Source organism: Jaculus jaculus, chromosome 7 (assembly GCF_020740685.1).
Source record: "Jaculus jaculus isolate mJacJac1 chromosome 7, mJacJac1.mat.Y.cur, whole genome shotgun sequence".
Classification (NCBI taxonomy): domain Eukaryota; kingdom Metazoa; phylum Chordata; class Mammalia; order Rodentia; family Dipodidae; genus Jaculus; species Jaculus jaculus.
This window is the reverse complement of record NC_059108.1, coordinates 107,235,274-107,248,019: the sequence shown is the minus strand read 5'-3', so window position 1 is coordinate 107,248,019 and position 12,746 is coordinate 107,235,274. Positions and strand designations below refer to the sequence as shown.

General features: G+C 42.1%; 1 protein-coding gene across 1 annotated transcript in view; it reads right to left on the bottom strand.

The window, feature by feature from the left end:
* The window catches only part of Psmc6 (proteasome 26S subunit, ATPase 6), a 28,719-nt gene extending 26,929 nt beyond the window's left edge, over positions 1–1,790 (bottom strand). Inside the window, exons 1-3 of the mRNA XM_004649188.3 lie at positions 1,651–1,790; positions 404–483; positions 277–316 (exon numbers count right to left, since the gene is read on the bottom strand). Coding sequence (XP_004649245.1) covers positions 277–316; positions 404–483; positions 1,651–1,777 — 247 coding nt within the window. The 5' untranslated portion in view covers positions 1,778–1,790. The remainder of the gene's footprint in view (positions 1–276; positions 317–403; positions 484–1,650) is intronic.
* Between the last annotated feature and the right edge of the window lie 10,956 nt (positions 1,791–12,746).

Genomic DNA, 12,746 nt, shown 5'->3' with positions numbered 1-12,746 from the left:
CAAAGTCTAAGCACCCAGGTTCGAATCCCCAGTACCTGTGTAAGCCTGATGCACAAGGTAGCAAATGCATCCTGAGTTCATCTGCAGTGACTAGAGGCCCTGGTGCACCTATTCTCCCTCTATCTGCCCATTCCACCCCCACCCCCGTCACTGTCAAATAAATAAAATATTTAAAAAGATTTTAAATCCTAGCTTATGCTAGAATATTTTCTTGCATTATTATCACTAAACAGAAAGCATTCCACATACTGGTTGTTTTTCTTTAAAACCACTTACATTTTTCTTCAGTTAATTGTTTAAGTACTTCACCCACAATCTAGAAAAGAAAAGAAAAAGAGCATTACTTTTTGTTAACAGCTAAGAAACACAGAAAATTGCCATCACCCCTAACCATATCACCTACCTGGCCAACACTTTGCAGTGCCTTCAGATCATTTTCGGACTTTTCATACTGCTTGGTAAGTTCTTTTAATTGTTCCCTCACTGAAATAATTTGAAGATTTTAAATTAAACAATAATCTTAGTGCACTAAAATTACAGTCTTATTAGTTTACCTAAATTTATGATAAGCCTAGTTCACGTTCTTCAGCTTTCATATCCGTTATATCAAACCACACACACACACACACACACACACACACACACACACAAAATTGCCTGGCGTAGTAGCGCATGACTTTAATCCCAGCACTCAGGGAGGCAGAGGTAGGATCGCTGTGAGTTCGAGGCCACTCTGAGGCTCCATAGTGAATTTCAGGTCAGCGTGGGCTACAGTGAGACCCTACCTCGGAAAACCAACAACAACAACAACAAATTGTCATCTCTAATGGATAGATGACATGTTTACAAAAAGAATGTAACAGAGAATCGTATTTCTATTTTCTTCACTGGCAATACTTACCCTTTTAAGTACATTTTAAGTTACATTATTTAAAGGTTTGCTAGTACAAATCCAAAGACAATCAATAAGTTAGACCCTTGGCTGCTGCTAGATTACTCTCGGATTGTGTGTAATAGTGTGGATAAAAAGTTAACAAATGCAATTCATCACAGAATCATATAGCTCCGGTCTCATTTAATTAAATCACCCGGGCTTTTCAATGAAGGTGCACCATTAAAGAAAAAAAGAAAAAAGTAAATGCTTAGGGAGTGTGCAAGAAACTTGGTCCACAATACATCATGAGATTCGAAGAAAGATCATTTTGACCACCGGACCCTCTCCTTCAAAGCTCCACGTTTGGCTTCTAGCACCCACTGTAAGCCGCCCGCGCCGAGTCCTATTTCCCGCTCGAGCTTGACTCCAGCGTCTTCCCTTCCCCTCCCGGATACTGGGACCCCAGCACTGCCTTCCTTGCACCCCAACCTGGGAACACGTCCCTCACCCACTCCTTCCTCTCCTGTCCTCCTAGACTCCCCCACTTCCATGTCACAACCGCGGCTGTCTTCGGTCGCCCGGGCCCGGACTGGGCCACTTCCCCGCCCGGAGCGGTGCTCGCACCCCAGGCTCCGGGCCGGATGACAAAGCGCCTTGTCCCGGGATCCAGGCCTGCCCAGCCCGGGCGCTCGGTCCCCGCGCTCAGCCCAAGGCCTCCGCTTTGTCAGAGGCACCAGCGAGCCCAGGCGCAACGTGGTGTGAAGAGGTTCACTCACGCTCCTTGAGACGGCCGTCGATCTCCTTGTGCTCCAGCAGCTTCTTGCGGTAGTCCTGAAGCGCCTTATCTCTAGGGTCCGCCATGATGAGAAGCCGTCGCTCATAGGGGATGCTGGGAAGGGCCATGGCCGCCCGGGCGGGGGAAGGGGCGGGGCGAGCAGGGGGAGGAAGAGCCGGCCTAGAGGGGCAGGTTCATTGAGACTCCGCCCCTTCCGGTTGGCCCCGCCTCTGCTTCACTTCTCTCGAGGCCGGGTCTGGTCACCTAGAGCGCAGGCGTACATGGAAAGAGGCTTCGGCCACACTGCCCCCTCCAGGCCAAACGAGGTAACGCAGGGCGCTGTTAGGAGAGCCTTGGTATTGAGTCACTGCTTTCCTGGAATGGTGAAAGGAAGGCACTGTAATAAACTGAGAAGTGGAGTCACGAGATACGCCCCTAGAGATTGCACCTGCAAGTGCAGAAGAAGCAGGCAGTTTTATTCAGTCACCCAGTGAAGTCGCGATTGGCTTATGGTCTGGTGGAGAGATTCAAAATTATTTGAATGTGATTAATTATCTATAAGGTGATGAAACACAGTGATATCATAGAGTAAAGGGAGGGAAGGAGAATTAATTGAGAATATATCTGAGATGAGAACGCTCCCACCATGCAACAGAGCAAACAGTAAGTGCAAGGTCCTAAGGTGAAGAAGGAAGTGAGGTAGAGATGTAGGGCACAAGATAAATAAAGTTGCTGAGGTCGGGGTTCTGAGGTCCAGTCGACGTAGATTTCTGTGGTTTGAGGGGAAAAAAATGCTTAATCTCATAATCTTTGCTATACACACATATTTAAAAGGATTGTCATAAACTGGGCATGGTGGCGCACACCTTTAATCCCAGCACTCGGGAGGCAGAGGTAGGAGGATTGCGGTGAGTTCGAGGCCACCCTGAGACTCCATAGTGGATTCCAGGTCAGCCTGCGCCAGAGTGAGACCCTACCTCAGAGAACCAAAAAATAAAAGGTTTGTCATAAGTATTAAGTAAGATAACATAACTAGAGATGTTAATACAACATAGTAATCACTTAATAGTGTTCTTTTAAGCTGTTATTTGGGTGCTGGGGATGTAGTTTATTGACAGAGCAATTCTTTAGAATGTGGGAGACCCTGGGTTTAATCCATAGCACCCTAAAACTGAATAAATATACTCTGCACATGCACTCTACACAAAGTTATGGGAATTCATGACGGTTTGTGACAAAGGTATTCAAATCTCTTTTATAAAGAAGATATTGTGGCTATTTTGGGAACATTTCTGTTGTATTTACTAAATATGAATGAGTCTTGCAGTAGACAATGAACAAAGATCATTTTCTCACACTCAGTTCAACAAATAGATCCATATCAAAACGTGTCAACTCTGACATCAAGAAGAAGAGGCCTTCACAAAATGGCCTGGATATCCATGACCTCACAGTGCCTGACACTACCTACACAAGACCATCATAAGAGGAGGAAAAGACCATGACATCAAAATAAAAGAGAGACTGATTGAGATGAGGAGGGGATATGATGGAGACTGGAATTTCAAAGGGAAAAGTGGGAGGGGGAGGGTATTACCATGGGATATTTTTTATAATCATGGAAAATGTTAATAAAAATTGAGAAACAAAAAAGAAGAAGAGGGCTGGAGAGATGGCTTAGTGGGTAAGGTGCTTGTCTGTGAAGTCTAAGGACCCATGTTCAATCTCTCTCCAGATCCTGGTAAGCCAGTGGCACAAAGGTGAGTCAAGCACAAGGTCACACATGCTCAGTAGGTGGCGCAGGCATATGGCGTTTGATTGCAGGAGCTGAGGCCCTTGCATGCCAATTCTCTCTCTCTCTCTAAAAAAAATTAACAGAAAAAAAGGACGGAAGGAAATAAAGAAAGGCGGGCCAGGCATGGTGGCAAGAAGGGAAAACAAGACAGACAGCGGTAAAAAGATAGCATAGTTTGGTTCAATTTATCATCAGCATATACTAGCATGTTATCTTTACATTACTCTCACCAATATTTAAGCTCCTGATTCTTTTTCTCTCACCCATTTGGCAAATTCCAACTTCAGATGAGCTATTCTTCTCATGCCCATGTTAGTTCTGTTCTTTTCTTACATGTGGAAATGTGGCTCAATTTGTAACTGTATCTTTTTATAAATGTGATTAAATACTAGTGACTAAACCCAGGAACTTATACAAGGCTATGACTATTTATTGCTCATGAGTATATCTACCACATTATTTGGAAAATTGAAGCTGTATATATGCATATGTGTATAAAAAGCAATGTGCTTATATGTGTGAAAGATGTGAATGAAGCCACGTATGGTGGCACATGTCTTTAATCCCAGTACTCAAGAGACAGAGGTAGGAGGATTTCTGTGAGTTCAAGACCATCCTGAGACTACACAGTGAATTCCAAGTCAGCCTGGGCTACAGTGAGATCCTACTTCAAAATAACAACAACAACAAAACAAAAGAGCTGGAGAGATAGATTAGAGATTAAGGTGCCTGCCTGCAAGGCCCAAGGACCAAGGTTCAATTCCCCAGTACCCATGTAATCCAGATGCACAAGGTGGAATATGCATACATAATTCATTTACAGTGTTAGAAGCCCTTGCATACCCACTTTCTCTCTCTCTCTCCATATATATATATATGCATATATATATATATATATATATATACATATATATATATAAAATGTGTATATATGCGTCTTTCTCACTGTCAAATAAGTAAATAAATAAAATAAAAATTCAATAAAAAATGTGAATGATGGGGCTGGAGAGATGGTTTAGCGGTTAAGTGCTTGCCTGTGAAGCCTAAGGACCCCGGTTCGAGGCTCGGTTCCCCAGGTCCCACGTTAGCCAGATGCACAAGGGGGCGCACGCATCTGGAGTTCGTTTGCAGTGGCTGGAAGCACTGGCGCACCCATTCTCTCTCTCCCTCTATCTGTCTTTCTCTCTGTGTCTGTCGCTCTCAAATAAATAAATAAATAAATAAATTTTAAAAAAAAATGTGAATGAAGCCAGGTGTGGTGATGCACAGTTTTAATCCTAGCACTTGGGAAGCAGAGGTAGGAGTATCACTATGAGTTTGAGATCACCCTGAGACTACATAGTGAATTCCAGGTCAGCCTGAGCTAGAGTGAGACCCTACTTCAAACAAAAAAAAAAGAAAGAAAGAAAAGAAAAGAAAAATGAAGTTATGAAATTTGCAGGAAAATGGATGGATCTGGAAAGGATTATACTAAGTGAGGTAACCCAGGCCCAGAAAGCCAAGCGCCACATGTTCTCCCTCATATGTGGATCCTAGCTACAGATGATTGGGCTTCTGTTTGAGAAGGAAAAAACTCAGTAGCAGAGGCCAGTAAGTTAAAAAAGGAGATATAAAGGGAAGAGAAAGGTAGGGAGGAGGGTACTTAATAGGTTGGAATTGTATATATGCAAGTAGAAGAATAGATTAATGGGGGTGAAAAAGCCCAAAGTGAGGTCAGGGGATGAGATTGAGTAAAGGAAGGGTGGAGGGAGGGCTAATCAAAATCTAAGAGGATGCAAATAAGTCATATGGAGTCCTTCGGTTTTAGACAATGGAACACTCAGGAGCCATAGATCATTGTTAGAAAATTTTCAGTGCCAGATGCCCCCAAAACATTATAGGCCATTGCCAAGGCCCTTGGTTTCCCACCAGGAATAGATAGTAAGACCCTATTGCTGAAGACTTCACATACTTAGGCCACAAGGTCACTGAGAAAACCTGCTGGAACTGAGCTGATAACCTTCTCCATGTAGACCAGCTGACAGAAAGCTGAAAGAAGCCATTCTACATGTAGTTCAATGGGATAAAGAGATACCACAAGTGAAGATACTCAACAGTGGACACTGCAAGCCTTATAATTGGCCAGCCAGGCCAAATGAGCCAACAGGTGCAATAGTGGCACATCTATCATGGTGGAAACCAACTGCCCTCCAATTGGACTGGAGGCCTGCTCCATGGGGGGAAACACATCCCTGATACTGAAAACTTAAAACAGGGGTAGTCATGAGCCCTAGGGGTGTAACATCTGCTGATGTCTGGAAAAATGTATATACTATGCTTATCCAACTGCCCAGTAAGCACTTCTCTTAATATTTATACCCTTATGTTAATGCTACTCTCACTTTGGGTAGAGAATCTTCTCTTTTCAGATGGCAGTGACTTTGGGATGACTCAGAAGGTATCATACTGCTGGAAAGAAGTGACTGGACTACTAACATCTCTATCACACCTTCCAAGGCTCAGGGTCTATTGTGGAAGATATGGCCGAAAGAATGTAAGAGCCAAAGGAAGGGTAGGACTCTGTACAACATGCTCCCTCCAGACATAGAATGGCCTGAATATCATGACCTCATAGTGCCTGACACTACCTACACAAGACTATCATAAGAGGAGGAAAAGACATGACATCAAAATAAAAGAGAGACTAATTGAGATGGGGAGGGGATATGATGGAGAATGGAATGTCAAAGGGGAAAGTGGGGGGGGGGAGGGAGGGTATTACCATGGGATACTTTTTATAATCATGGAAAATGTTAATAAAAATTTAGGAAAAAAAAACAACGCTCAGGAGGCAGAGGTAGGAGAATTACTGTGTGTTCGAGGCCACCCTGAGACTACATAGTGAATTCCAGGTCAGCCTGGAATAGATAGAGTGAAACCCTATCAAAAAAAAAAAAAAAAATAGCGAATGAGTTATGTCAAACGGTATGATTAACACACACAGAGAGAGACTTAGAAATGTCACCAGTACTCAAAGAACTTAAAATATCAGAGTGCAGTAGAACAGATATGAAAAGATAGAATAGGGCTGGAGAGATGACTTAGCGGTTAAGGCACTTGCCTACAAAGGCAAAGGACCCAGGTTCGATTCCCCAGGACCCATGTAAGCCAGATGCACAAAGTGGTGCATGTGTCTAGAGTGCGTTTGCAATGGCTAGAGGCCCTGACATGCCCATTCTCTCTCTTTCTCTTTCTGCCTCTCAATCTTTTTCTCCCACAAATATATAAAATAAAAAATTAAGAAAAAAATGTAGGACAAGTTTAGTTTGTCTTGAATTTATTTAAATTGGTATCATAACAAAAAAATGACCTGAGTTTCAGAACTTTATAAATATGCAAGAATAAACTTCCAAACTTAAAATTTAGCACTTAGGGCCTGGAGAGATTGGGCCATGGTTAAGGTGTCTGCATGACTAACAACCTGGGTTCAAGTCCCCAGTACTCACATAAAGCCAGATGCATTAAGTGGCAACATACATCTAGAGTTTGGTTGTAGTGGCTAGAGACTCTTGTGAACCCAATCTCTCTCTCTCTCTCTCTCTCTCTCTCTCTCTCTCTCTCTCTCTCTCTCTTTTTCTCCCTGTGTCTCTCTTCTCTCTGTCTCTCCTTCCTTGCAAATAAATAAATAAAAGATAATTTAAAAAAGTTAGCATTGGGCTGGGGGGATGGCTTAGTGGTTAAGGTGTCTGCCTGCAAAGCCAAAGGACCCAGGTTCTATTCCCCAGGACCCACGTTAGCCAGATGCACAAGGGGGCGCATGTGTCTGGAGTTCATTTGCAGTGGCTGGAGGCTCTGGCGCACCCATTCTCTCTCTCTCTCTTTCTGTCAAATAAATAAATAAATAAATAAATAAATACATAAATAAATAAATAAATAATAAGTTAGCACTTATATGTGTAGTGCTGTTAATATGCATACACAATTTTTTGGATACTTTCCACTTTAAGAAATGGAATCGAATTCCTCTTCCCCAGACTAATGACTTCCTCTTGATGATTAGAATAAGTGGACGTGACAGCATGCAGCTGCTGAGAGTAGGTCATAAGAAGAATTGGAGTTTCCTCCTTACCGTCCCTTTGATCACTCCCCCAGGGGAGCCAGCTGCCATGGCATGAGGACACATCAGCAGATCTCGGGGAAAGCCCACATGGCAAGAACTGTCAGCTGGGGCCTCCTGCCAGCAGACATGTGAGTGATTCACCTTGGCAGCGATCTCCCAGCCCTGGGATGACTTCAGATGAAGCAGCCGTGGTCTTCACTACAATAAACAGCATGAGATTGAGTCACAAACTTAATTCAACAGCAACTCCAGAATTGCTGGCTCAATCAAAACTGCCACATGATAAATGTTTGTTGTTTTAAACCATTATGTTTTGGAGTAATTCATTCCACAGATCTAGATAACTAATACAGTAGAAACACCCTTTTCTTTTTCCAAGAGAAATGGGCAAGTCATGTCAGATAAGCAAGTGGCAACTGCTTTTACTCACCTATCATCCTGACTCCTGAGGTTTCGTTTTGTTTCCTTTCTTTTTTTTTTTTTAACTATTTTATTTACTTATTTGAGGGGGGGGGGCAAGGGAGGAAGGAAGAGGCAGAGAATGGGCATGCCAGGGCCAACAGCCACTGCAAATGAACTCCAGATGCATGTGCCCCCTTGTGCATCTGGCTAACATGGGTCTGGGGAAGGAATTTAACCAGGGTCCTTAGGCTTTGTAGGCAAATGCCTAAACCACTAAGCCATTTACTCAGCCCTCCTTTCTTTTTATGATTATTTATTTGAGACAGAAAAGGAGAGAGAGAGAGACAGAGAGAATTGGGAGTACCAGGGCCTCCAACCCCTGCAAAGGAACTCCTGGTTCATGTACCACCATGTGCATGTGGCTTACGTGGGACCTTGAGAATTGAACCTGGGGCCTTAGGCTTTGCAGGTAAGTGCCTTAACCACTAAGCCATCTCTCCAGGCCTTGTTTTCTTTCTTTAAATGGGGTCTCATTGTATTGTCCAGAGTCTTCTCAGCCTTGTAGGCCTACATGATACTGAGCTGCCAGCTTAAGTAGGAATAGCTGCAGCCAAGGTATGTGCCACTGTGGCCAGTATACATTCAAGTGTCAAGAATTTTTTCATCTCAAATAAGGACTCCATGGGCTGCAAATGAACTCCAGATGCATGTGCCACCTTGTTCATTTGGCTTTACGTCGGTACTGGGGAATTGGACCTGGGTCCTTTGGCTTTGCTGGCAAGCACTTTAAACACTAAACCACCTCTCCAGCCTGAAAAAATATCTTTTTTTCTTTTTTTTAAGGCAGATGCACAAGATGGCACATATGTCTGGACTTTGTTTGCAGTGACTGGAGACCCCAGCATGCCCATCCATTCTCTCTCTCTCACATAAATAAAATATTTTAAAGTTATGAATCTGAGCACTTTTTGAAACTTATTTTTGTTTTAGAGATAGTGGGGAGGAGAGAGAATTGGTACTCCAGGGCCTCAGCCACTGAAATCAGACTCCAAACAATTGCGCCACCTAGTGGGTATGTGTGACCTTGTGCTTGCCTCACTTGTGTGTGTTTGGTTTACCTTGGATTGGGAGAGTCAAACATGCATCCTGTAGGCTTCCCAGGCAAGTGCCTAAGCTATCTCTCCAGCCTGCACTTTTCATGAGGAGAGTACACCAACACTGATTAAAAGATGGAATCCTGAGAAATATTCACATCTTAAAAGTGAGCTAGGAAAAAGATCAAGGCAGGCACAGTTAAGTAATACCAGCAAAATGTAAGAAGAGCAGGGTTTGGTGGCACACACTGTAATCCTAGCACTCAGAAGGCTGGAGCAGGAAGACAGTGGGTTGGAATCCAGCCTGTACCACATAGTGAGTCCCATCTCAGAAAGCAAGGGGTGGGGAGAACAAAGAGAACTTGGACTGCTGAGTGCATAGTAAATTGAGAGAAATCAATATTATCAAAATGTAGGAGAGGTTTCCTGAAAAATGGTCCCTGGATTGATGACAATGTCATATAAAGAGGAGCTTGCAGAAGGGAGAGCTGGGAACCTGGGGGCGAAGCCATGAATGGGAAATTAAGACATGATGTCAGTGACTATAATACCCAGTTTGCTCTTTCAGGAGCTGAAAATAATGAGGACAAAGACAGCTTAGGTAGCAGTTTGCATTTCAGCTTCAGCTGCTTCTCAGCACCTTGAAAGAAAGTTTTGCTAGTGTAACATTTATAATCAGTAAATATTGGGTAAGTGAATCTAATCATACAGTACCAAGTCTATATTTTTACTTAGTCATTCTCTCAATCGCTCAAGGATTACTTCTCATTGTTGACTATTTTTTTCCCCTTTAAAATATTTCCTTCCAGTTCCTGTAATGCCAAAAATTATTTGGGCATTGAGAAACTTCCCATAGACATTTCTGTGTCTCAAACTGGCTTGAGCCATTTCCTGCTTTGGTCATGAAAAAGAAATAATAGCTGCTATTTGCATACTAATCAGAATTCCATCAGGAAATATTGTGTACATTAACTCCAAGTCATGTTATTGTTATAACTACTAAGAATAGAATAACATGTTTGTGATCTTGGTCATCTCCAAAATATTTAAAGTTATTTAGCAGAGTTGTAGTACGTAGAAGACTGGCCTTTCAGAAATCAAAGGTTGAACTTTGCACCTTGTGGGTGCTCTTGAAATTGTCACTGATGACTAATCAGTTACCTCATGGGCCCTAACACAGTTGAAACGATTGCTCGGGCAGGCACATTTGTAGAAGTAAACTCAAAAGATTTAAAGTACTCTCAAGGAAGTTAGTAATATTCATATCATATGCACAGAACGACTTGACATGCTCTCAAATCCCTTACAAATCTGAAATAAAAATTACAAAAAAGTAAGTAAAAATTGGGGCTGGAGAGATGGCTTAGCAGTTAAGCACTTGCCCTGTAAAGCTTAAGGACCTCAGTTCGAGGCTCGATTTCCCAGGACCCACGTAAGCCAGAAGCACAAGGTATCACATGCATCTGGAGTTTTTTTGCAGTGGCTGGAAGCCCTGGTGCACCCATTTTTTCTCTCTCTATCTGCCTCTTTCTCTCTCTGTCTGTTGCTCTTAAATAAAAATGAACAAAAATTTTTTTAAAAAGTAAAAATTGTCAGATAATACTTGTATATGTTAGAAATCTGTTGTAAATTAGAGTTAGAGTTTAAAAAATATTTATTCATTTACAAGCAGATAGAGAGGAGAGAGAGAGAGAGATTGAGAGTGGGGAAATGGATGTGCCAGGGCCTCCTGCCTCTACAAACTCCAGATGCATGCAACACATGTGCAATGGGGAATCAAAGCCAGGCTGTCAGGCTTTGTAAACAAATGCCTTTAACCATGAGTCATCTCTCCAGCCCCAAGATTTAGATTTTTAATAGGACAGAAGTTTTGTTGTGGGAATGTTGAAATTTTTAAGCTCACTCAAGTAACAGGCTCTTGCATCAGGGTAAAATCTCAAGCTGAATCATGCTTCTTCTGAAATCTTAGACTTTATTTATTTAGTATTCTCCTTTTCTCATTCTCTCTCTCTCTCTCTCTTTTTCAAGGTAGGGTCTCACTCTAGCCCAGGCTGACCTGGAATTCACTATGTAGTCTCAGGGTGTCCAGCTTCATTCATTCCTTATTCCTGTTTTTTTTTTTTTTTTTTTTTTTTTTTTTTGAGACAGGATCTAGGAACTTGTATGTAGATCAGAGTGACTTCGAATTTATGGAGATGTCTCCTGGATGCTGAGATTGCAGATGTGGACCACCAAGCCTGGAAACTCATCTTTTCCTTTCATTTCTGCATGTATGCATGTATGCATGTGTGCATGTGTACATTAGAGGCTAATGGGCATCCTTCTCAATCACTCTCCACTTTATTTTCTGAGACAGAATCTCTCACTGCCTGTAGCTTAGTGATGTTTCCAGGTTAATGAGCCCCAGGGATCCCCTGGGACTGTAGGCGCACACCTCCATGCCCAGCATTCACCTGGGTTCTGGGATCCAAACTCAGGTCCTCATACTTTTACAGCAGCCCTATTATCCACTAAACCATATCCCAGCCCCATTCATCTTTCCGAGATTATTCAAACATATATGAGGAGGTGCCTCACTGTGGCTTTCATTTATATTTTTCTGAAGATTAGTGATGTTGACACTTTTGCTATAACTATTGTGATTTGTATATGTTCTTTGAAAAACATATGTTCAGTTCCTTAAGGCCCATTGTTTCAATCAGATTATTATTATTATTTGATATTGAGTTGTATGAGTTCCTTATAGTTTTTTTGTTTTTGTTTTTTTGAGGTAGGTTCTCACTATAGCCTAGGCTAACCTGGAATTCACTATGTAGTTTCAGTTTCAGGATGGTCTAGACCTCACAGCAATCCTTCTACCTCTGCCTACTGACTGCTGGGATTAAAGGTGTGCACCACTACACCTGGCTAGCACCCATGTTTATTTTAGCATTGCTCAAAATATTTAAGGTATAGCAGCAACCTAAGTGTCCATCAATGGATAAATGGATCAAGAATATGTAACACACATGTGAATGTGCACACATAATAGCTACTATGCAGAAGAGAATTCTGCTGTTTGTAATTATATATATATATATAAATTTGGAGATAATTATGCTAAGGGAAATAAGCCAAGTTCAGACAAATACTGTATAATCTCACTTGCATGAAATTTTAAAAAGTTCATCTGGTGGAATCAGTAAAGGTTGGTGGGAGTGGGTGGGGGAATGGCAGGAAAAAGGGAGATGTTGGTCAAATGTTCATTTAGCCTGGAGGAATGTTTCAGTGATCTACGGCACTGTATGGGGACTGCAGCTTAATAATGTATTGTGTATTTTGAGAGAGTGTGGACAGGCACACCAGGGCCTCTTGCCCCTCAAGATGCATGCACCACTGTGAGCACTGGGGAATTGAACGTGGGCTGGTATGCTTTGCAAGCAAACACCTTTAACTGTTGAACCATCTCATCAGCCCCTTACATTGTGTATTTTTTTTAAATGACTGATTTTTTTTAACATTCTCACTATGAACTGTGCTTTGTTCTTATAGTAAAATATACTAGATTTCAATATAAAAATTATAATATACTATGAATAAACTTAATATTGTTACATTTTGAATTAGTAACTTACACAAATTGGGTTAAACAAAATGTAATTTATGGGATGGGGAGACAGATTCAATTGCCCAGTTCCCATATAAAGCCAGACACACACAGTGGAAAA